The 24,365-nt window shown below is 53.9% G+C and overlaps 2 protein-coding genes across 2 annotated transcripts; one reads left to right on the top strand and one right to left on the bottom strand.

The window, feature by feature from the left end:
• The first annotated feature begins 63 nt into the window (after positions 1 to 63).
• On the top strand, positions 64 to 24,283 carry Bop1 (block of proliferation 1). The gene is made up of 16 exons (XM_005354110.2): positions 64 to 231; positions 2,400 to 2,579; positions 10,583 to 10,663; positions 21,417 to 21,571; positions 21,646 to 21,763; positions 21,835 to 21,936; positions 22,014 to 22,226; positions 22,303 to 22,464; positions 22,537 to 22,617; positions 22,696 to 22,765; positions 22,855 to 22,987; positions 23,083 to 23,263; positions 23,335 to 23,623; positions 23,709 to 23,793; positions 23,872 to 23,979; positions 24,052 to 24,283. Exons 1-16 carry the CDS (start codon positions 139 to 141, stop codon positions 24,203 to 24,205), a joined length of 2,205 nt encoding a protein of 734 aa, XP_005354167.1. The 5' UTR covers positions 64 to 138; the 3' UTR covers positions 24,206 to 24,283.
• Scx (scleraxis bHLH transcription factor) lies at positions 15,499 to 21,828 on the bottom strand. Its single transcript, XM_005354109.2, has 3 exons — positions 21,811 to 21,828; positions 19,323 to 20,266; positions 15,499 to 18,445 (listed from the first exon to the last, which is right to left on the bottom strand). Exons 2-3 carry the CDS (start codon positions 19,902 to 19,904, stop codon positions 18,407 to 18,409), a joined length of 621 nt encoding a protein of 206 aa, XP_005354166.1. The 5' UTR covers positions 19,905 to 20,266; positions 21,811 to 21,828; the 3' UTR covers positions 15,499 to 18,406.
• Positions 24,284 to 24,365: the final 82 nt, after the last annotated feature.

Raw genomic sequence — 24,365 nt, 5'->3', positions numbered from 1 at the left:
GCTCTGTACGGCTGCGCAAGATGGCTTCACCCCTACTGCTCACCAATCAGAGCCTGGTTGGGCGGGGCCTGACTGAGGGCACACGAGGCGCGCTCGCTGCCGGAAGCGACAGTCTATCGGTAGCCGGTGCCGCGCAGCATGGCGGGGGCGTGTGGTAAGCCCCACATGTCACCGGCATCGGTGCCAGGGAAGCGGCGTTTGGAACCCGATCAGGAGCCGCAACCACAAGAGGTAATCTCGGGGTGGTGGGTTGCATCCCTCCTTGAACCAGGGGTGCACGTGGCAAGGCCAGGGAGGCCGGGCCGTGGTTCTGTGTCTGGTGTCTTGCGGGGCGCCTAGAGCCCGGAAGATCCTCGTCCTGCCCGGGGTGTTATTTTGGAACCCTTAGCAGAGCACTCCCTGCGCCTAGGGGCGCTAGAACCCGGGGTAGTTCTGTGACTTGAGCCGTGTTAAGGAAGGAAGAGACCTTTACGTGCCCCTCACCACAATCTCTGAACCTTCCCATCTGTGCTTCCTCCCCCAGAAAAGATTTTAGTTGTGCTCCCATGCCGGTATGTCAAGTTGTGTTGTGAAACAAAAGAGGACGTGAGAATATAGAAGCCTGAATGGGACCCAGGGCATCCAGCACAGGTTGTCATGGAGTTATTGCTGCTCGCAGGGCTTGCTGGTGGGGCTCCAGCAGACCCAGGTGGTAGAAGGCATGCCCAGCCATATCCCTTACCGACGACTCCACAGTTCATTGGATTCTCTAAGCTGCCCCCCATGTTTTGGGAAATGTACCCAAACTGCTTCCTACATGGAGTTCTAGGTAACAGCCCCTTAGTAGTTGTTTGTGTTCTGACTATTTGGACTACTTTTACTGTGGTATGCAGCCGAGGTTTTGGAGATGTCAATAAAAAGGCAGTCACTTGAGCTGTGAACAGTTGGGAATGGAGGAGTCTCCAGCTAGGCAGGAGTTAGCCAGTGGCAGTGGCGTGCATCCCGTTAATCGCAGCACTCAGGAGACAGAGGCAGGTGGATCTCTAGTAGTTTGAGGACAGCCAGGGCCACGTATGGAGTTCTAGGTTAGTCAGGGCTGCATGGTGAGACCTTGTATTAAAAACAAACAACAAAACCATGAATCCAAAAACCAATTAAACGATACTTAGCCTATGGAAAAACAGTGAAATTGAAATTTCTGCAATCTTGTGCTTCCTAAAGATTGTTCAAGTTCTTGCTCAACTTTTGAAGGCCAGTGATAGAGACCTGTTCACAGTGCATGCATGTTGTATTGTGGTAGATGTGAAATGGCCTCCAGACAATAGGGCTGTACTCAGAGAATTATTTCTACTCCAAGAAGAGAACAGGTGGGTTTTCTTAGTTGTTGTTCTATTGTTGTGATGAAGCACCATGACCAAGGCAACTTTTAAGAGGAAATGTGTAGCCAGGCAGTCACGGTGCACACCTTTAAGCCAACACTCAGGAGGCAGAGGCAGGTGGATATCTGGGAATTCAAGGTTAACCTGGGCTGCAAAGTAAGTTCCAGGATAGCTAGGGCTACACAGAGTAACCCTGTCTTCCAAAAACCAAAGCCAACCAAACAAACAAAAAGGAAGCCTGTTATTGGAGGCTTGCTTAGACAGTTTCAGAGACTTGGTCCGTGACCGTCATGGCGGCAGGCAGGCATGGCATGGCACTGGAGCGGTAGTAAGAGGTTTTAGTAGCTGAGCTTTCTCACATCATGATCAGCAGGCAGAGAGAGAGAGACAGACAGTCTGTTTCGGGCTTTTGAAACCTCAAAGCCCTTCACAGTGACACACCTCCTACAACAAGGCCACGCCTCCTAACTTTTCCTAAATACTCCACCAACTGGGCACCAAACATTCAAATATCTGAGCATATGAGGGCCATTCTCATTCAAGCCAACACACAGGTTTAGTTTATGATGGGTAAATTTCAGTTCATTAACACTCCTCTTCAGCTTTCCAGCTTGCCCATCAGTGGCTGGTCCTAGTCCCCAAGGTAAAGAAACTTGTACTGCAACTAGTCAGAGCCTTCAGGGGTTTCTGATCCTCCCCGGTCCACAACCCCATTCCTAGCTAGTGACCTTCCAGTTCTGGGACCCTTAGGTGCCAGGGTAGGGTGTGGAGTTTGTCAATAGGGAAACATTGGTTTTGGTGACACATGAGTGGGAAAATCCTGTAATTCCTCGAAAGGTCCCTCTGTTGCGGGGCACTAGGGATTGTTGTATCTGTCCTGGGGGTAGGTTTTGTCAGCAGGCAGGAGATGAGGGCTCAGGTTGGGTGGATGGTGTTGGTGCACGTGGAGGCATGTGACCAGGGACACAACTTTCCTATGCGTGGTTCCTGGCTTAGCGAGCCTGCCAGGTGGCAGTTATTAAATACTGTGGTTCCTTGCAGCCCCCTCTCCTCTGTGGCTCTGACGCGAGTCTCTCCGACAGCGACAGCGAGGAGAGTGTGTTTTCAGGCCTCGAAGATTCTGGCAGTGATAGCAGTGAGGACTACGATGAAGGAGTGGATGGAGCCGATTGTGACAAGGACGCCAAGAGAACGGAGGAGACCTCTGAGGAACAGGCACAGGTGGGTGAGGGGGGGAGCCTCCACATCGTCCTTCCCATGATGCCTTCAGGAACCTGGTCCTCTGTCCATCTTCACACAGTCGAGCTCCAGGACTGTAGTAGCTTCCAGCCTCTTGTCTGTGCTTTACTGAGAACTGTGGAAGTCCACATGCCTGTGTCTTTGCCCCTCCCAGTTCGAGGCCACGTCTATGGGACGGTAGGCTGATGCCTAGTCTAGGAATAGATGGAGTTTTCTAGAGGCAGGAGCTGCTGGAGGCTAGCCCAGCTGCCCTGGAGCCAGCAGCGATGGATTGCTGTACTGATGGGGAATGCTGCACTCTTTTTTTTGCTTGATAAAAATGAAAGAAAAGCTTAATTTGACTAAAATGCAGCAGTTCAAAGAATTCCGCAAACTGGTTTCTAATGGTTTACACTTTAGTGGCCCTGGTGTCCTGGAAACCATGGCCTTGGCTAATCAAATCTGCTGTCAGGTTGGAACCAAGAACAGGCCTAGTTTGTCTCGGTTATGGTAGGTCAAAGAAATGTTGACCATGGCTTGTAAGATTGGGGAGGGATTAACTATTCCTCTTGCTAAGTTTTTTGTTTTTGTGGATTTTGTTCTGCTTTGCCTTGGTTTTATGTGGAGAGGTGTATAAGTGCATTGTTCTCGTGTGTGGGCTTGTACATAAGGGTGAGTGCGTGTAGTGCCCAGAGTTGATGTTGGTGTCCTCCTTGATTCCTCTCCACCTTATTCTATTGAGCAGGGTCTTTCACTGAGCCCATAACCAGTGTGCACCAGTTATCTCATTTCTTCCTCCCTGTCTTCTCTTGCTCCTTCCCTCCCTTTCTCTCTGTCTCCCCACTGTTACTCTTCTTGTTGGTTCTAGGGGTTTGACCCTAGAATGTCTTGCAGGGGAGGCAAGACCTCCACCACACCTCAGCTGGTACCATCTTGTTCTCATTTGGTGTTTAGTAGTTTTGTGAGCATTTAGCCATTTCTTTCCATTGATGGCCATTCGACTCCTTTTTTTTCTCTGCTCTTTTTTTTCTTGAGATTTATTTATTTATTATAAATACAGTGTTCAGACATTCAGGGCACCAAATCTCATTCATTATAGATGGTTGTGAACCACCATGTGGTTGCTGGAAATTGAACGCAGGACCTCTGGAAGAGCAACCAGTGCCTTTAACCTCTGAGCCATCTGTCCAGCCCAGTTTTGATTTTTTAGAACATGCATTTGAGAGGGTGCTGAAGAGAGATGCACTGACTGTTCTTCCAGAGACCCGGGTTTGATTGCCAGCTCCATAATGGCAGCTCGCAACCATCAGTAACTCCAGTTCTAGGGGGTTCCAATGTCTTCTAGCCTCTGCAAAAGCAGGAGCTGCTGGAGGCAGCTGCCCTTGGGACCATTGGTGATGAATTGCTGTACTGATGGGGAAGCCTTCGAGCAGGCATGGGATACACAGACACACACATGCAGGCAAATACTCGTACACATAAAACATTTAAAAACTTGGTGTGGAAGTATGTGTGGTGTGTGGTCTCCCCCTCATATGTTATTGTTCCCATTATATCAGAAAGTCTGTTTCTGCCTTCACCCTGCAGGAGTGTGAGAAAAGGTAAGAGTCCTGGTGTGTGCAGCATTTCCTCTGATTACTGGAGAGGTCTGACTTAGTGCCACCTTTAACAAGACTGTCTTGTTAGGTCTCCATATAACTCTGGGGCATGGCAGGTATCTTGGCAGGCTTGGAGTCCACGTATTAGCGCCATCTGGTGGAGTGTGATATAGGAACTGTGGGTTTCTGGGGCTGCAGAGGAGGTGTCCAGGAAATCTCCCAGGAAGTCAGTTCAGCTCCCTTGAACCAACACCCCCTGCCTCCCTGCTCTTGTACTTGTCTTCTGTTACAGACTCTGAAGGGGGAGCAGGTGTTCCCTACCTGGCCCAGAATTGTACATTGTCTAAGAGTCATTGCATGGAAGTCAGAGGTGAGGCAGGGTACAGAAGGGTTTGTGTCCCTGCGCTGTAGTGTCATCTTGCAGGGCAGAAGGGTGTGTGTCCTACAGGGTTTGGTACATTCTGTCCTAGGAAGTTGACACTCAGAGTCTACCCTGTATATTGAGTCCTAGATATAGCTCCTAATGAGAACATGCAGGACATTGTCACTTACGTTCCCGTTCTGAAATGAGCAGTCCGTGGGCAGGGTTTAATGGCTGTCAAACCATGTGTCCAGGGCCATGAAGTCTCAGTATAGGCTGCTTCCCTCTAGTGGGTAACGCAGCCCTCGGGTTTAGGAAGGGTAGCCTTTTGTGGTGGGGTGAGAAGAGCATAAAGATTTGTAGTTATGTTCTATTTGTTAATATGACCTGTGTGAGTACAGCTGTGCTTGTGCCGCAGCATGTGTGTGACGTCTGAGGGCATCTGTAGGAGTTGGTTCTCTTCTTCCACTGTGGGTTTTGGGGATCTGACTCAGGCCATGGGGTTTGCAGAGCAAGTCTTTTCCCTCTGTCTCACTGCCTCATTGTGCTTTAAAATGCCTGTGGTCACCACTGCCCGGCCTAGTCACCTCTTCTCCCAGCCCTTCCCTGACAAGTACTTGGCCTTGTGTCAGGCTTTATCAGCCCTGATTTGTTTCTGTCAGGCCTGATATAATTGAGGGCCCTGGGTCCCTTACATAGCCACACATAGGATGTCTGGTCATGGCAGAGGGCGTAAGCAGCCAGACCCCAGTGTTGGTGAGCATGGTAGTACAGGGCTAGGATAGACTTTGCTGCCCTCTGACCCTCTGGCCCTTTTGTTTGTTTTTTAGGTTTTTTTTTATTTTTCGAGACAGGGTTTCTCTGTAGTTTTTGGTGCCCTGTCCTGGAACTAGCTCTTGTAGACCAGGCTGGCCTTGAACTCACAAAGATCCTCCTACCTCTGCCTCCCGGGTGCTGGGATTAAACGCATGTGCCCGGCTTTGTTTTTTAGTTTTATTTAATGTGCATTGGTGTTTCTCCAAATTCATATCTGTGTGAGGGTGTTAGATCCCCTGGAACTGGAATTACAGACAACTGTGAGCTGCCGTGTGTGTGCTGGGAATTGAACCCAGGTCCTCTGGAAGAGCAGGCAGTGCTCTTAACTGCTGAGCCATCTCTCCAGCTCATTTTGTTTGGTTTAAGTGTGTGTGTGTGTGTGTGTGTGTGTACGTGTATATGTGGATGCTGGAGGTAGATGGTGGGTATCTTTCTCTTTACCCTATTTTATTATTATCTTTTTCTGTGTACATGTTTGTGCTTGCATGAAATTTCTGTGCACCATGTGCATGTGTATGCTCTTGGAGGTCAGAAGGCATTAGTCCCCTGGAACTGGAGTTATGGTGTGTACGGGAAACTGAACTAGTGTCCTGTTAGAGGAATAAGTGCTCTCAAATGCTGAGCTGTCCCTTCAGCCCTTAAATTTCCCCACCCCCTTTTCTTGAGACAGAATCTTTATAGTTCTTGCTAGCCTAGAGCTCACATTGATCTGCCTACCTCTGCCTCCTGAGACCCTCACTGTATTGTTTTGAGACAGGTTCTTTCTTATTGAACCTGGAACTCATTGTCAAGACTAGCTGGCCAAAGAGCTCTAAGGGGCTTCGGTTCCCATGTCTCCAACTTTAAGATTGCAGGTATATACCACCATGCTTAGCTTTTTCTTTTTTTCCTCCTGAGGCAGGGTTTCTCCATAGCCCTAACTGTCTCTGGAGACGAGGCTGGCCTCAACTCAGAGCCAGAACCTCCTGCCTTTGACTCCTCCTGAATCTGAGATTAAAGGCAGGTGCCCCAGCCTGTTTTTGTTTTTGAGACAAGGGCTCTTTGTGTAGCTCTGGCTATCCTGGGATTTACTAAGTAGACCAGGCTGACCTTGAACTCACAGAGATTCTCCTGACTCAAGCCTAGATTTTTATGCGGGTACTAGCAATCTGATTGCAGGTTCTCATGCTTTAATGGTAAGCATCTACTGACTGAGCCATCTCCATAGCCTCCCTTAGGCCTTTTCTGAATTACTTTACTTTTGGGAGGGATGGGGTTCAAGACAGGGTTTCTTTTTAGCCCTACCTTGGAACTTACTCTGTAGCCCAGACTGTCCTCAAACTCAGAGATCTGCCTGTCTCTCTGCATCCACAGTGCTGGGATTAAAGGTGTGTGCTACTATGCCCTGGCTCATGAACAGTTTTTTTATCCTTTGTTTTCTCTGGCTTTCAGCCTCTGTTGACACAGTATCTTTAGAACTAGGTATCTTTTGCCAGTCCTTGCTCATTAGTGGGCCAAACTCACGTAATTCCTTCTATCCTTTTCTGTTTTGGCCCAGGTCACGGATATGGGTAGTGGCCTGAGGTCTTGTTACTGTCCAGCATAGGGCCTTTGCTGGAACAGGGGGTCTCCACCCCCCTTTTTTCGAGACAGGGTTTCTCTGTGTATCCTGGAACTCACTCTGTAGTCTAAGCTGGCCTCGAACTCCCAGAGACCCGCCTGCCTCTGCCTCCCAAGTGCTGGGATTAAGGGCATTTGTCATCATGGACAGTGGGTTCTTTAGCTTCCTTTATGCGTAGTTCTTGTGTTACTAGTAGTACGCTGGATTTGAACTTTGTGTGTTGGGGATTTGGTGTGTCTGTGTGTGTGTATGTGTGAGAGAGAGACAGAGACAAAGGGAGGGAGGGAAGGGAGCAGGCGGTCTTGGCATGCCTTGCACTGGCCTCGGGGCATGGCATGCTGGAAGTGGCTCCTCTTTTCTGCACCACAGGGAAGGTATGTGAAGTTGCCTTAGCTGACCCTGGCCTGCTTCCTAGAAGAGGTGGCATGGCTTCTGGCCTTGCCTATACCTGGTTGGTGCTGGCAGTGGAGTGTGGCCAGGTTAGATAGAGGAGGATCTGTTGCTGTTACTCTAAGAAGATTGTTCAGGGCCAGTGCGATGATGACTCAGCCAATATGGGCACTTGGCACTGAGCCTGAATACCAGAGTTTGATTCCCAAAACCCATATAGTGGAGAATCAACTCCCACAAATGGTCCTCTTATTTCTACATGTGTATTGTGGTTCACGTGTATATTCACATGTGCATCACATGCACAGTAAGTAAATAAATTATGTAAAAAAAAAGCAGCTTGTTCATTTGGGTGCTGATCTAGACTCTGGGAGCCCTCGTGTCTCTGTCTTTGGTCTTTGTAGTTGTTCTCAGCCTGGACTTGGCAGAGGTATGTATACCGGTCCCTCAGGTCAAGGTCTAGAGGAGACAGGAACTGCCTTTCTTGGTGCTCTTCTGACACCCATTCCTTCGTCACCTTTGGCTCACTGGCTGCTTTGGGGGGCCTTTTTTATACCTATTTTCCAGTACCTGGTGATCACCCCCTCCTATGGCTATCCCAACATCAACCTGGTCTCTAGTTGCCCTGATTCCTGCTGCTGGCTTCAGTGAGGGTAGTTTCCTGTATATTGGTCAGCTCTGTAGTTGTGTTCTGCCTTTGTTAATAGTGTATATATCTTACTGTCCACCCTTCCACTTTGAGACAAGTTCTTACTGTGTAACTCCCATCCTGGAAATGCCCTGTAGATCAGGCTGACCTTGAACTTACAGAGCTCTACCTGCCTCTGCTTCCCAAGTGGTGAGATAAAGGTGTGCACCTCCAGGTGTGCCTCCTTGCTCTCTCGCTTTCTCTGGGCTTTTCTGTTACCTCATACCTGCTCCTTCACCAGCCACTCGGCCTCTCATTGGATGGCAATGTTGCTGTTGGTTGAGGCTGCACATTGCTCCACTCCCAAGTGGTGCTTGGGCAAGATTTCAGGCCTGAGATCTTGTTCAGTCCCTTCCAGGAGACATTTTCTCAAACTAGCCAAGGCTTCTGGAGCCTGGTTTAGGCTATAAGCTTGTGTCCTTTTGCACAGTGAGTGCTAGCTGCAGCCCTCACCATCTCTCTGTATTGGGAGAGGTGTATAGACAGCCAGGCTGCAAAGGACCCCAACCTAGAGGAAACTAGCAGCTTTAAGAGTGGCCTGTACCTTATTCCATTGTTTGTGCTTTGGATGTTTTAGTCATCTTTAATTTTTTTAAAAAAAAATTTATTGACTTAACGTATTTTGGTGTTCTGCCTGCATGCATGTCTGCATGAGGGTGTGAGATCCCCTGGGACTGGAGTCACACACAGTTGTGAACTGCTGCGTGGGTGCTGGGAGTTGAACCTGGGTCCTCTGGAAGAGCAGCCAGTGCTCTTGACCGCTTGAACCATCTCATCAGCCCCAATTTTCAAGTTGAAAACAGATGTATACCTGTAAACCCAGTGTTCAGGATGCTGGATCTGGGAAAGAGTTTGAGACAGCCCTAGGCTCCAGAGGGGAAAGAATTGGAGAAAATGTGTTTTCCTATATCTGTTCTTAGAGTCAGTGTCTAACCTCTACAGGCCCAGGGAGGGCCCTCATTTCCCTCTGGGAACTGGTCCCTGGGTTGTTGGTCTGTGTCAGTGCTGCCCTCTGGTGGACATCACGTGCTCTGCAGCTATGGAGTACAGAATAGAGCTGCTGTTCCTTAGAGCATTTGTGTGGAGGGAACTCCCGAGCCTCACTGTTGGAGATCCTAACCCTTGTCAAAGGCCTGCTTATGTTTGGGTCCCCAGGTTTCCCCTCACTGTCCTGCACTGGAACAGTAAGGACACAAGCATAGAGCTGGCTGTCAAGTTTGTTTCCCACAGGACTCTGATCATGGCCCATAAGCACTGCTGCTGTGATTCATGTAGACACAGTACCTGGTAGATAACATTTGGGGGGAGACTGGAGATGTTGGGGACCCTGCCTGAGGCCAGGGCTATAGGCACCTGCCTTGGGAACAGTGACTGACTAGAAGCTTAGTGTCATAATGCTGCCACCCAGGGCCCTGCAGAGCTCAGTCAGAGACAGATGTGCCTGCCAGTTGTGTTGCTGGGGCCCTGAGTGTGGGCGCACTATTCTGAGCTGGGGTTTGCAACCCATTTTTGATCTATAGCAAGGAAGTGGGGGAGATATGGAAACTGAATCCTGCCTTGTTCCAAACCTGGAGAAAAACTTAGTCTTCCGTCCTTCTTTATATTGAAGGGAAAAACAGGCTGAAGGGAGAGCAGGCCTTTGGCTCTTGCCTGGGTAAGAGAGTAGAGCTGTGGGCGGGGGCGCCCACACACCGGGGTTCCTGCTCCAAGCACTTTACTGCCCTCGGCTGAGAGGTGTGCCTGTTTTCTCCATCAGTTCTGGTTCTGCCAATAAACCCGATCTGGTCTGAGCCATCCGCCTCCCCGGTCAAGGGAGAATCTGTTTTCCAGGTTGGAGTGTGAATTGTCAGTGGCACCCACTATGACCAGGGGACAAGGTCAGCCTACTGTCGCAGCTGTGGTGGGTGTGGAGGGTGCCTGGGATCTGGGGCTCCCGTCATTTGAGAGTGTGGGCATCTCTCTAGGCCTTTGGCCAGTGTATCTGGCCTGAATGTGGTTCTAGGTGACCCTTTTGACAGGCCCCATGGCTTATGTCATCTGTCTATGCTGACATTACCCCAGTGGTGGCACTACTTTCTTTCCGCTTCTCCTTGTGTTCCTGCCCCTAGGTCTGAGAAGGTTTGAACAGTCTCCTCTGCCGCATCTGGGTCCAGTAGGACCATTTGTGGGACCCTTGGCCCTGGGCCAGAGCAGCTGGTTTTGATGTTTGTGTGGTGGTGGTGTGGGTGAGTGGATAGCCAGCCCCATGGCTGGGTTTGCTTCCCACTGCTCTTAGTAGCCTTTTCTTTTTGGCCTGGCACCTAGTATCACCCACTGTCTGAGTACTAGAGAGCAGAGGGTGGTTCAGCCTGGATACAGTAGCCTGGAGTATGCTGGGATCCTGGGGTGAGGCTACTCAGATTTGGGGTGGCACAATGTTTCATGTGCTATTCGGATCTAGGTTCCAGCATTGGGAAAGTGGTTCTCCTCAAGTAGTTAACCAGAAGAATGGGGCTGGGCTGTGGGTTAGGGCTCCCAGGGACCCCCAAAGTAACTCTCCCTTTCTCTTCACAGGCAGGCCCCCCTTGTCCTAGGACAGAGGAGGTGGGAGCTCTGACCAGAGATGAGTATGAAGAGGACAGCTCTGATGAGGAGGTAGGACTTGGCTGAGTGTGACTTCCTGCTCGCGGGATGAGAGTCTTCCTGCTGGGGCTGAGCTAGTGCCTCAAGGAACCCAGAGTAGGTGCTGCACCATGGTGTTCTCCGGCCTTCCTGAAGGGGCCATGTTGTGGTCTGTGAGAGCCAGCATCTCATGAGGCTGCTGCGCTCTGAGTAGGCGGCCTGGCTCAGGCCTTCTCCCTATCTGGAAGAACAATTTGGGGGTCTGGGACAGAGGACTGAAGCAGCACACGTGTGTCATTGCCAGGTTAAAGGGGAGAGGCTACACGTGGCTTAGCAGTATCTTGTCTGTCTGTGGGCACAGCAGGGCCAGGGCTGCTCCCTTCACTGTGGCGTAGCCTGTGTTGGCACTCAGAGCTAAGGGTGGCCTCAGGGGCCAGCACTGTTTCCCTCACTGTAGCATAGCCTTTGTTGGTACTCAGAGCTAAGGGTGGCCACAGGGGCCAGAGCTGCTTCCTTCACTGTGTTGTAGCCTATGTTGGCACTCAAAGCTGAGGGTGGCCACAGGGGCCAGCACTGTTTCCTTCACTGTGGCATAGCCTGTGTTGGCACTCAAAGCTAAGGGTGGCAGGCATAGATTGATGTGAGTCAGCCAGTACCCTGTCTAAGGGTGGCACAGTAGTACCAAGGGCATCTCCTGCTCTCCCGGTGGCTTTGTCTGTTCCCTTCTATGGTGCTCCCTTGTACCACGGCTCCCCACAGTAGCCATAGTGGGCTGCTGTAGTATCTTGCTGACTTTCCTATCTAGGACAGGAAATTTACACCATGAAGAGCAAAGTGTCATGCTAGGCTGGGCTTCCCTTGAGAAGGTACGGGTGTGTCTAGAATGCCAGCAGGGTCTGGAAGCTCTGAGAAGCTATGCACACAGAGGCAGTGGGCCTGGCAACTTGTCCCTCCCTGGTGAGGCCTGGTCCCAGGGCTGAGCGGTGGCCACTGTATAGCCCAGAATGTGAGCTTGGGAGTCACATCTTGGCTTTAGTGTGGGGCCTACAGGGATGGGTCCTCTTCTCAGGAGCTCTTCCTGCCTGCCTGTCAGGGGCTGTCCCTGAGGCCTCGGGGAGACACGCGCCCCCTCTCTGGCTGGGCTTCCTCCCCACCTTCAAGCTCTCTTGGCAGTGTCTACAGGAGCCTTGGCCGACAGCCCGATCCAGTCTCTGCTGCGTGTTCAGAGAACAGAGACAAAACAAAATAAATTGGTTTCCTGGCCGGAGCAGCGGGCGCACCGGTGAGGGGGGCCTCACAGCACGGCTCCCTGCCTGTCTCCCCTCCCCCCCCAGGGGCCCTGGCTGTCGGCAGCCACATCCTGTCGGCTACTTTTTTATGCTTGGTATTTTGAGAAATCAATGATGATTGTATATGGAGAATAGGAGTCGGGGGAGGGGCTTCCAGAACTGGTCAGTGCCTTGCAAGTGGCCTGCCTGACCCTGCCTGCCCTCAGGGAGGTGTGCCCCAATGGGCCTGTCCGGTGGCCCTTGGAGAAGGCTGAGCGACCTCGTGCTGTGCTGTGACATGGCACGAGGGCTGCTTCCTTTCTCCTGCGCTGTGGTAAGTATCACATGTGTGAGTCTGAGTGACAGTTCAACAGTAGTAGAGATGCCTGTCTGCTGAGCTTGCCAGTGTAGCTGACCAGCAGCTGGAAGGGACCACAGAGTTCTGCTTCCAGGTGCCACGCCAAGCTCCCCAGCGTCTCCCGTCAGAGGCCACACTTGGCTCTTATTCTCAGAGCAAGGTGGCTACAGCTGAGGGGAAAGACCTAGAAGGGAGTGGGACATGACCATCAGTGCCTGGCTAAGGGTCAGGTCAGAAGAGAAGAGCTCAGCCCACTTCAGGCTGCCTGATGGAGAGGCCAGAGGGTAACAGACATCACCAATCATACATCTCAGGTCCTTCACAGACTGCAGCCTGAGCTCTTGTGGCTGTGCCTGGTTGCTCTGCACTTACACCAGACCTCCTACAGGACTCTGGACAGGGGTGCTGGGAAGGTGTTAATGTGGTTTGCCCTAGTGGTGGCGGCCTCAGCAGGAGGCCTGTGGAATGGGAGTGGCCTGTTGAGCCTGCTGCCATTTGAAGGTGGAAGCCCCATTGATAACCTTGTCCTTTTCTCTTGACTGCTCCTTGGATCTGAATCTAGGACTTGGTTGGGAACCTGGGCGCTTCTGAGCCCCGCTGTCGTCTGCCAGTGTTCTGTTTTAAGACTCTTCCAGCATCATTGACTCTTAAACCAAGCAGCCTGGATCACTGTTTTCTGATTGTGCTCTGGCTCCTCCTTCTCTTCCCCTAGATTCACAGACATGGGCTCAGCTGAGTGGGGGTAGAGCCCCCTCAATGAGTTGCTAGGCATGGTGGGGATGGAGAAGGGTGGGGGTGACTGAGAAGCAGCTGTGCTGTGACTGCCCCACCCCCACATGGCCACTTCATCTCCTCCCTACAGCAGTGGGGCTTCATAGACGTGATCTCATCCAGTAGTTGGGACCCCTGGGAGGTGGACTGGGATAGAAGGGCGGGTGAGTGGCCAATGCTACCTCTCCTCATGTACCAAGCAACTAGGAGAAACCAAGTCCTGGTCAGGTAGAGAAGCCCATGCATCTGCTCAGCAGGCCTACAGCCCTGTTCTTTAAGAAGTGTGGCCAGTATGAGGAGTTCAGGGGAGCCATGAATTCTGGCCTGGAAAGTCTGGGAAGAGCTGGTCTTCCTGCAAGTATCCTTCCAGGCCCCGAGGGCAATGGGCCTGGGGCCATCCCCTGTACGACCTCTGGCCAGGAGGGGGCTGGGGCCTTAACACCCCCACCCCCTGGCCTTGCCCAATCTATAACTCAGGATCCCACAGGGACATGGCCTGGCCTGTCTGCATCCAGAACCTGTGATCCCCTCTGCTCTCTTGCCAAATGCAGTTAATGGCTTCTCCTAGCTACCGAACCGGCAGCTGCCTCCAGTGCGCTGGCGGTCTCTGCTCCTCCGGGGCCACCCCCGCCTGCCGGCAGTGTCCTGGCCGCCTCCCTGTGTGCACTCTACTCTCTCCATGCTTGCTTGTGTTACTGCTGGCAGGGGAGCCTGTGGGCTCAGGTTTCTAGCTAGTGAGTAGCCCTCCCTGCTGTTTGTAGAAGGCACCCGGATCTGTACAGACTGCTCTGGCAGCCATCCACCCCAGGCTGGCCTTATTCTTGCCTCCGAACAGGACCTCTGGCCAGACTCAGACTAATCCTTCAGGTCTAGCCCCAACCTAGGGACTCACTCACCAGTGATGACTGGGCATGTACGTCTCTGTGAGTACTGTGTACTCGGTAGATAGACCTTTAGTACCATCTCCTGATCTTGTTGACCTGATGGTTTTAAGAGCTACTTTGCATCAGAGTGCCCAAGCCCACAGCGGGGTGCCTTTGGAGGAAGGTGGAATAGGAGTATGTGGAGGAAGCCGTGGTCTCTCCTAGGGGTTAGAGTTGGTCCTGGCTTTGGCTGGCATGTAAGGGTAGGCTATTTCAGATCTGTATTTTCTTGCTAGGGCTAGGGAACAACTGGAGAGCAGGTCTGGAGTGCAACAAGGGCAGAGTTTTGAAAGGCAAGAAATGCTGGTTACAGTGAGCTGTTAGAGGCCCAGAACAAGTACCCTTTTGAGGAGGCTGGCTATGCAGGGCCAGGACTGACTTGCTCGGACAGGAATCATTCAGCAACCTTATATATTTGGACAGTGCCTAGATATAGGGAAAATTGTCCATATTGAGGTTTTGGAGATATTGAGTTTGGGGGGCTCAGCTTGTGTGGTGCTCTGGACCCAGCTCCCTACTTAAAGCACCAACTGAACTTGACTTAGTGAGAGTCAGAAAGACCTTTGCCTTTAGCCTTTAGAGATAAACCCCCAGCCTGTGTCCAACTCCAGTACCTGTGGGAACGTCTGGGGTCCTCTGCTTACAGAACTAGGGAGAACACTATTTGATTCTGAGTAGCCCCAGGAGAGGAACATTCAAACTGGGCCTCAGACAGCTATTTTCCTTCTGTGCTGTGTCTTCCACAAGTCCTAAAGACTCTGCCTCTCTGTCCTCCTACTAGAGAGGTGCAAGCAATAGTAAGCTCCTTAGGTGTCTGCAGCTCGGGTGGGCTCAGCCAGTCCCTCAAGTGGTGGTCAGCCTGGTAGAGGGCATGGAGGACCAGAAGCAGTCTGGTAAGGAGATGGTAGGTTTGGAGGTGGTACCTGCCTGGTCAACCTCTGCTGGGTCTCAGTGGTTTGGCCTCAGAACAGGAAGAGACTGTACTGTCTCCCTTTGGTCTGTTAAACAGGCTTCTAGTGTATGTGTCAGAGTCTAGCATCCCATCTGGAACTTTCTGTTGGGGTCAGTGTGGCATGTGAGGCCAGGCCAGCTGGCTAGTCCTGAGACTTGGAGAGATAAGACACCCCATGAGGGGGAGGTGGCAGCACATGAGCTCTGAGACAAGAGGGTGGTTGGTGCAGGGGGAGCTGAGCAACAGTGAACACTACCCGCATTGTAATCGGAGAGGGGCCGGGGAAGAGAGAGACTGAGCGAGGCGGCTGACCCCATGCTCCCGGGGGACAGGTGGGAGAGGCAGAACGAGGAGAGAGTGAAGGATTCCAGAGGTGGGCTGGCTTCCTCTCTTGCAGACAGACACGGGAGGGAGGTGGGCAGCGGGCCAGCCCCATACCTGCAGTTCCAATCTGCGGTCCTGACAGCTGTAGCCACTTTGGGGAGGGGGAGGGGAGGGGGCTCATCGAGAGCGGAAAAGTCCCAGCCGACACTGTGTCCGGTGCAGTGGGGGGAGTGGGGGAAGGAGATGGGATAGGATGGAGGGATGGATGTGGACCTACCCACCTCATCACACAGGCTTTTCCTAGGGGCTAGGTGCCCCCGCAAATTATGGCACTTGGTTCTGTTTGTCCTCCACCAGCCTGGCCTGGGGTCTCAGTGCTGGGTCTGACCCAAAGGGGTCACATGTGTTTCCTGGCAGCCTGCAGGTGCTGAGCAGGGCGGGGGTGGCTGGCCTGGGGTGCAGGCAGGCCTGGTGATGAATCATGTGGTGCCGCCAGCAGCTCATTCCCCAGGCTGGGGACAGGGAGCTGACAGCTGAGGCTGAGCCGAATGTTTCCAGCCCAGCTCAGCTCGCAAGGGTGGCTGCTGGCCCATGGTTTGGGCCAGCCTCCCCCCCTTCAGCTGCCTCTGTGGGGCACACACTAAGGGAGCCCCTGGTTTTTGTCCCACAGCTCCTCAGTGTGGTGGAGGGTGAAGTTGCCCTCTGGGAAGGATGCCAGGGCCTGTGGTGGGTAGGGAGCACCTGCCACTCTTTGGCCATAAGCTGTTGTGGACTCACGTGGAGCCACAGGATGGGAATGGACCGTGCCACCCCCGGTCTGGTTTGAATCTGGAGCAGTGGAGGGTGACGGAGTGTTCTTCCCGCCCCTCCCCTCCCCTCCTCCTGCTGACTGTCGGGCCAAGCCCTCAGCCACTGCTACCGGTGCAGCTCAGGGAGTGGCTGGGCCTTTTGCCCGGGCCTGAGGCTGGCCAAGCTGCAGCCGCTTTCAGAGTCAGGCCCTGCAGTGGAGGCCTTGGCCGGGCGCGTGCCGCACCCCAACTCTCCGTCTCTGGAGAGCCTTCCGGCCCCACAGCTCATTCCCTTTCATCTGACCCCTCTTGACACCCAAGCCTCCAGCTCTTGTCTGGTTGACTCTGGCCTACCATTCAGTCTTGCTGAAGCTCAAGCTTGCCAACTCCTGGGCTTCCCTGCTTTCTTCTGCTTTGCCCTAATCACTCAGTTGGCTCTTTCCTCTTTCACTGGGTTCTAGCTGGGCATCATTTGGGCCTCTGTGTGGCCCCATAGTCCCCAGCCATGCTTGCTACTCAGATTGGCAGCCTCTACATATGGACAAATGTTCCTATCCTTATTCTCCAGTTTGCTCTTTGGGTACTTTCTCTCAGAGCCTTTGTATGCATGCTCCTCTGGTTTCTTCCTGACACTGGCCCAGCCACTCTGACCACAGAAGTAGGTACCCACTTAGTCATTGTCCTCCTGGGGTTTGTGTGGGAGATTGGCACCTAGGTATTGAAATGTGAGACCTATAGGTGAGGGGCAAGAGACCCATGTCTGGCAGAGGAGGAAAGTCAGCAAGGGTCCTTGGTGGTGGTTGGTGCCCATTTGCCAAATACAGGCGCACCCTGCCAGGTTGTGACTCTGGTCTTAACCCAGTGTCTGTCACAGGGTGCTTGTAGCTTGGAAGTGACGCTGGTCAGAGCCTTGCATGAGGAATACATGAGAAGAGAAAGTGGCTTCTCTCAGCCCCAGCTGCACCTCCAGGTTGTAGCTTCCTGGACTGCAGGAGCCTCTGCAGTGACTGAGTGTGCCCTGTCTCCCTCCCTCTGAGCAGCTGTGGGCTCCTACAGGATTAAGAAGAGGAAATTTGGGGTTGGGTTTCTTTCTGCACAAAACCTGCCGCTGTGACTCTCTACCCTGTTATAGTTCTGTCAGATTGGACACAGCCCCTACCCCTGCCTTAATGGCTCTGGCTTTGAGAATATCCTCCAAAATTACACCACTGTTTCCTGCACCAGCATTCCCTGGAGCCCTTCAGTGCAGAGGAGGGGCCACGCTGGTCCTGCCCTATGAGGATGCCCACATAGGCCTTAACACCTGGTCTCCCCCCAGCCAGGGACCAGGAGGCCTGCCAGTACCAGCACCTGGTGCCCTCTGCCTTTCCTTACCCACCACCCAGCCAGAAGTCAGGCCTGGCCTTTCTTCTGCCGTACCACTCAACTAATTGTCACCTGCACGATTTTAATGACCAGCCAGCTGTGCACAGTGCCTGGCGAGGGTCTAAATCAACCTCAGAGGCCAGAGGGATCTTTGGGAGAGTTGGATAGGGCAGAGTGTTGGATGGCTAGCAATCTTTCCAGTGTGCAGCTGGAAGCAGAGCAGAAGGCCTTGCAGTCTCTTTGGGCCTAGGTGGGTATCAGTGGGGACATTTGGGTAGCTGCTACTCAGATGGTGTCCTAAGGCCCATATAGGCCTGGCGGCCTGCTTGGCTGGACAGCACCGCTCACATACTCCCTAACCCACTTTTAATGGAGCACTGCTGGGGAGACAAGTGCCCATGAGGCCGACCCCGTCCGGTCCCCCCTCACCATGTTCTTTGGGAGGAGGCAAGGCTACTGTGTTGTTTGCTGCCTCTTATGCCCTCTCCTCTCTCCTTCTGTTTTACCTCTCCACCCTCTCTTTCCTGCCCTGTCCCTTTGGCCCTGCTCCCACATCACAGATCCCTGGTACAGAGTTCTTGATAGGTGATCTAAACCTGTCATCGCTCTGCCTCACTCTGGGAAGATGGGGTGAGAAAGCTAGGGTCATAGTGAGTTCAGATCCTTTCAAGAGGGCAGTCTGCCTCAATTTGGAAGATACTGTTTCATTTTTAATTATACAAAAATTTTCAGACTTTATATTATCATATTAAAGACACAAGATGCCAACACTTGGCCCAGGTAGGGAGTCAGCATGGAAAGTTCCAGTGGGCCTGGGAAGTGTTGGGCTACTTAGAATCAAGCCATAGCCCGCCTGTCCATCTGTCTGTTCATAGGCCCTGCTCATAGCTGGGGCAGGTCTGGCCAGGTGAGCGTGCTCCTGGGGACCTGTGCTCAGATCAGGTCCAAGGTGGGGCTCTCGGTGACTCTTCAGTGGCATCCACCTTCACTAGGCATCACCTCTTGGCTGCTGTGGACCCTCCTCCTTCTAACTTCGAATCGCCGCCTTTCTGTCACGGTCTTTGCTCTGCAGAGGGGATGGGGGTGTGTCAGGGCCTGGGTGGAGACCTAGTATCACCCAACACTGCCCGGACCTTCCTGGCTTCCTGTTGGGCACTGTCTCAGGTGGCCAGTGCTAGGGCACCCCAGTCCCCAGCTCCTGCCCCTCCCCAGTGCATTTTGAGGCGGGGAGTACACTGCTGCACAGCCGAACCTGTAAAATTAAATTTCCCAGATGTTCAGGCCCCAGGAGCTCGCGCGTGCTGTCTGGAGAGGAAATGGGGATTGGGGAAAGCCGTTGTATTTTTTCCCTGCTCACCCTGCTTTTCCGGTGCCACCAAGTGCGGGCCAGAGCAGTAAATCATGGCTGGCCAGCATCTCAGTTCAAGCCTTCTCCCCTAGCCCATCCAGGGGAGGGACAGCAGGTGCCCTATGCTTTGGGGTGGAGGTGGGCTGCAGAGGTGACGGGTAGTGGCACATAGACCCCTGTGGGTTCCCCTCTGATTGCCTTACTGCGGCGCACTATTCCCCTTTGGATGGGGGCGGCTTATGAATATGCTTTTTACTTCCCGAATTCAGCTCCTTTCAGTTCTTAACTTGCTGGGAAGTAAAGCCTGGAATAGCCCCCTCATCCCTGCCAGGATGAGTTCCTGTTGCCCTCCCTCCCTTCAGACCTTCTCCTGGGTGGCCCTTCTTAGTGTTACTTTAGCGTTACTTTTTGATCCTATATTTGCAGATCCTTAAGACCAATGGTGTGGCTCCTATGTGCCTTTCCCTCCTTTGGGCCCAGCTTTGGTGGCAGGTGTAGGTACTAGGGAATGCTGCCCCTGCCTGACACCTCTCTGCCCGGCAGGTGTGGGCTGATGAGTAAATTGGGACCCCTCCGTGCTCCCGGCCCTGCTCACCAACTTTCTCTGGTTGCTGAGGCAGAAGGTGCAGATCTGTTTGGGCTGGGTATTCTCGCCTCCGTCTCGGGCCAGAGGTGGTGGTTGTGGTGGCGGTGGCAGGGGACTGCCCGCACGACCGCTGTGGAAGAAAGCGGGTCCCGAGTGGCATGGTTGCCCGTCGCCGCAGGCCTCACCCACCAGCAGCACGTTGCCCAGGTGAGAAATGTAGCTGGAAGCCAGGCGCAGCGTCTCAATCTTGGAGAGCTTGCGATCTGCTGGCTCGGTGGGGATGAGTGTGCGCAGCGCGGTGAAGGCCGTGTTCACGCTGTTGGTGCGGTCCCGCTCGCGCGCATTCGCTGTGTGCCTCTGCCGGGGCTCGCGGCCTGGCCGCCCCCCGGGTCCCGGCCCGCTTCCCGCGGCCCTCCGTCCTCCTGCCCGCCGCCGGGCGCCCTGGAGGCCACAGCGTGCTGCATGCACACGGCAGGGTTTTTCGTCGGAGCCCGAACTCTCGCTTCCTCGGTCCTCATCCTCCGACAGCGGGCTCACCTCAGGGTACAGGTAGCGGCCCGGAGGCGCTGAGCGCAGCATGGCGAAGGACATGGGCCGGGCAGGGGGCGCGGCGTCAGCTCCACGGTGCGCTGCTCATGCCGCCTCTTTAGGCCCCCACAGGCCGCCGGGCCAGGGGTCTCCGCTGCGCCCCGCGGTGGCGGCTGCCTGGCGACGCGGGCACATGTGTTCAGACTGGAGTGGGGCCGCCAGCAGAGCAGTGCCTTTATAGCAGTCGGCTCCTCCCCCGCGCCTGGCCTCCGCCTCCCTCCCTGGCCTGGAGGAGTTTATGCGGAGCCTGTGCACCTTTTTTCCTTTTTAATAGTCGTACCTAGGGGGTCCTGAGCATCTTTCTAGTTGGGGAGTTTCTGGACTGCTACTGATGTCCCAAGACCTTGGTGCCCATTCTACCCATTCTGCAGGGAGGAAGAGGATAAATCAGGAATCAAGAGGCTTTCTCCCCTGGCATGCCTAAGTTCACCCAGCTGCCCTGGCCCCAAGTGCTTGGCCACACCCTGTCTGACTCTCCTTCCATGTGCACTTGGGTCTTTTGTTGTGCCAGGCCCTGTGTGTGTGTGCTGGGGGGTGACTCCAATAGTGGCAGTCTAGAGATGGGCGTGTAGGTTTTGAACCACCTGACTGTATGACCTGTGCCATGTGCCAGAAACTTACCGCTTTGACCCCTCCTGCCTAGGGAGACCCCACCTCCATCCCTGCTGTGTGCTCCATGGGGCTCCTCAATTCCAGTGCACACGTGGATCTTTAAGATCGGCACTTCCCAATCCCTCCCTCCGATTTGGAAGTGGCCTCCTAGGTGGAGAGCACACTTTATACAGGGTATTTTGAGGGATGAACTTGTTGGAAAGGGCTGGTATGGACAGGTGCAATGGGACAGGGCCCAAGGGGTCTTGCTGAGGGGCTGCTGGCACTCAGCTGTGCTAGTTATGTCTGGGCCCCTCCTCCCTGTGGCTACTGTTGCAGGAAGTGGCCGCCTGGGCAGCAGTCCCCAGGCTGGGAGGAGTGAGGGTGGTGGCTGGCAGGGGCTGAAACCAGGAATGTGTGTCCAGGAATGTGGTTGCTCTGCCCACTGAAGTGAGAGGGGAAAGAGCAGTAGAGCTAGGAGGGGGTCCTCGGTCACCTGTGAGCAAAGCAGAGGTTTGTCTCCCCATGGGTGGGGTAGGGTCTTCCCATGGTTCCTGCCTTGTAACTACCCACTTCTGCCTAAGGCCTCTGCCAGGGGAGGGAGCCCATAGGCGATGAGGTCATCGCCGTCTGTGGCTGCCCAGAGCCCTGGCCAAGGAATCCAATAAGGGGGGAGGCTAGGGTTGGCATCACTTCAGTGGAAAATGTGAAGGTAAAGCTCTGGCGCCTCAGAGAGCTTGGGGGAAGGGGGCATAGCACCCCTGCTATGCCACGTCAGACCCTGGGGCCAGGGCTAGGGCAGATTTTGGGTCACCTGGCCTCTAGGCACTTGAGGCTGGTCTAGGGCGGCTCTTTTGTCCTTGGGTTGCTTGAAGAGGATCAGGTATGGTAGGGACAGGTGCTGACGTGGTAACTGTGCTACAGGACATTCGGAACACTGTGGGCAATGTGCCCCTGGCATGGTATGATGACTTCCCACACGTGGGTTATGACCTGGATGGCAAACGTATCTACAAGCCTCTGAGGACACGAGATGAGCTGGACCAGTTTCTAGACAAAATGGATGACCCAGATTTCTGGTGAGTTGGACTTTGGGTCAGAACCTGTGTGGTTCCTCAGGCCTGAAGTATGGCTCTGACTGGCTTTCCCTCAGGCGCACTGTACAGGACAAGATGACAGGGCGTGACCTGCGGCTGACTGATGAGCAGGTGGCCCTGGTACACCGGCTTCAAAGAGGCCAGTTTGGAGATGTGAGCTTCAACCCCTATGAGGTAGGTAACAACTGGCCCTAGGGTCTGAAGTACATGCAGCTTCCCACCTTAACACTATGCTTGTCTTCCAGCCATCTGTGGATTTCTTCAGTGGTGACGTCATGATCCACCCCGTGACCAACCGCCCAGCTGACAAGCGTAGCTTCATTCCATCCCTAATTGAGAAGGAGAAGGTGGGAACCCCGTCACTCTTCTCTACCCCACCTTGTAAGGTTCCCATGCTGCCACTTGACCTTAGCTTTGTGTGCAGGTGTCTCGCATGGTGCATGCCATCAAGATGGGTTGGATCAAGCCTCGACGGCCACAAGACTCCACCCCTAGATTCTATGACCTGTGGGCCCAGGAGGATCCGAATGCTGTGTTGGGGCGCCACAAGATGCATGTGCCTGCACCCAAGCTGGCCTTGCCTGGCCATGCTGAGTCTTACAACCCACCTCCTGAGTACCTGCCCACTGAGGAGGAGGTGGGCCAGCATTGAGATGGGTATGGTCCCCAGCCATGTTCCCTGAGCAATTCTCATCAGTCTCCTCTCTTTCCAGCGCTTGGCATGGATGCACCAGGAACCTTGTGAGAGAAAGCTTAACTTCCTGCCACAGAAGTTTTCCAGCCTGAGGACAGTGCCTGCTTATGGCCGCTTCATCCAGGAGCGATTTGAGCGCTGCCTTGACCTATATCTGTGCCCACGGCAACGCAAGATGAGGGTATGTGCGGCAGCTGCATGGGTCCTGGGGAAGTGTAGGACGGGGTGGTGAACAAGTGCTCTCTTGCCCCAGGTGAATGTGGATCCTGAAGACCTCATCCCTAAGCTCCCTCGGCCAAGAGACCTTCAGCCTTTCCCTGTCTGCCAGGCCCTTGTAAGTGGGGAATCAGAGGTGGGCAGATGTCCCCGGGTGTGTGTGTGTGTATCTGTCTTCATTCTTCCTTCTCTGTAGGTCTACAAGGGCCACAGTGACCTTGTCCGCTGCCTCAGTGTCTCCCCAGGGGGCCAGTGGCTAGCTTCAGGTGGGCCTGAGGTGGGGGCTGCCCTGAGCTGGGAGGCAAGGATCTGGGTTAGAGGCTCAGGTGCTGAGAGCCTTCACTATCACATCCAGGTTCGGACGATGGCTCAGTGAGGCTCTGGGAGGTGGCTACTGCCCGCTGTATGAGGACTGTGCCTGTTGGGGGTGTGGTACGAAGCATTGCCTGGAACCCCAATCCTACCATATGCCTAGTAGCTGCAGCCATGTGAGTTTAGGGTCATAGGGGTAGGGTTGGGAAGGGTTACAGAAAAACGGGGACTGACTATGCTGAGGAGGGGTTATGTCTGCCCCTGTTTGTAGGGGTGATGCAGTGCTGCTTCTGAACCCAGCCCTGGGAGACCGGCTCTTGGTGGGTAGCACAGACCAGCTGCTGGATGCCTTCACTCCACCTGAAGAGCCAACGTTGCAGCCAGCCCGCTGGCTAGAGGCCTCAGAGGAAGAACGCCAGGGGGGCCTGCGACTACGTATCTGCCACAGCAAAGTATGTGATGGGAAGGGGATGGGAACATGCCAGACCTGGTCAGACAATCAGCCGGCATTGTTCTTCTCTAGCCAGTGACGCAGGTGACCTGGCATGGGCGAGGGGACTACCTGGCTGTGGTGCTGTCTAGTTCAGGACACACTCAGGTGCTGATCCACCAGCTGAGCAGGAGGCGCAGCCAGAGCCCATTCCGCCGCAGCCACGGACAGGTGCAGTGTGTGGCTTTCCACCCCACCCGGCCCTTCCTGCTTGTGGCCTCTCAGCGCAGCGTCCGCATTTACCACCTGCTGCGCCAGGAGCTTACCAAGAAGCTGATGCCCAACTGCAAGTGGGTGTCTAGCCTAGCTGTGCACCCAGCAGGTGAGGGGAACATGTTTTCTTCAAGTCGGTCAGGGAATGAACCCTCTAAGTCTTGTGAGAAATACTGTCATTGCTCTGGCCCTAGGTGACAACATCATCTGTGGCAGCTATGACAGCAAACTGGTGTGGTTTGACCTGGATCTTTCCACAAAGCCATACAAAGTGCTGAGGTAAGATGGTTTGGGGTGAGGTAGGTGGGTAGAGGGGCCCCTTCAGCTGAAGCCCACTGTCAATGCACACTTCCGCAGGCATCACAAGAAGGCTTTGCGGGCTGTGGCGTTCCACCCCCGATACCCACTCTTTGCATCTGGCTCAGACGATGGCAGTGTTATTGTCTGCCATGGCATGGTGTACAAGTGAGTGCTAACCCTTGCCCAGCCCTTCCCATGGGACCATCCCACTGGGTCCTGAATCCCTCTCTTCCACAGTGACCTGCTGCAGAACCCACTGCTGGTACCTGTCAAGGTGCTTAAGGGGCACACACTGACCCGAGATCTGGGTGTTCTGGATGTGGCCTTCCACCCCACACAGCCATGGATCTTCTCCTCTGGGGCAGACGGCACCATCCGACTCTTCAGCTAGGCTGATGCACTACTGGGGGTGGCCTAGAACTGGGTGGGTGTGCCTACACACAGAATCAATACAATCCTTGATCCCCATTGTTCTGCCTTCTTATTTGGTTTCCCCACCCCCACTCTGAGAGCTGCTTAGGCTTGACTTTACATGGTACCCCAGACCAGGG

This window comes from Microtus ochrogaster, chromosome 15 (genome assembly GCF_000317375.1).
Source record: "Microtus ochrogaster isolate Prairie Vole_2 chromosome 15, MicOch1.0, whole genome shotgun sequence".
Taxonomy (NCBI): Eukaryota; Metazoa; Chordata; class Mammalia; order Rodentia; family Cricetidae; genus Microtus; species Microtus ochrogaster.
The sequence above is the reverse complement of the archived record's forward strand: the minus strand, read 5'-3'. Positions and strand labels throughout refer to the sequence as shown.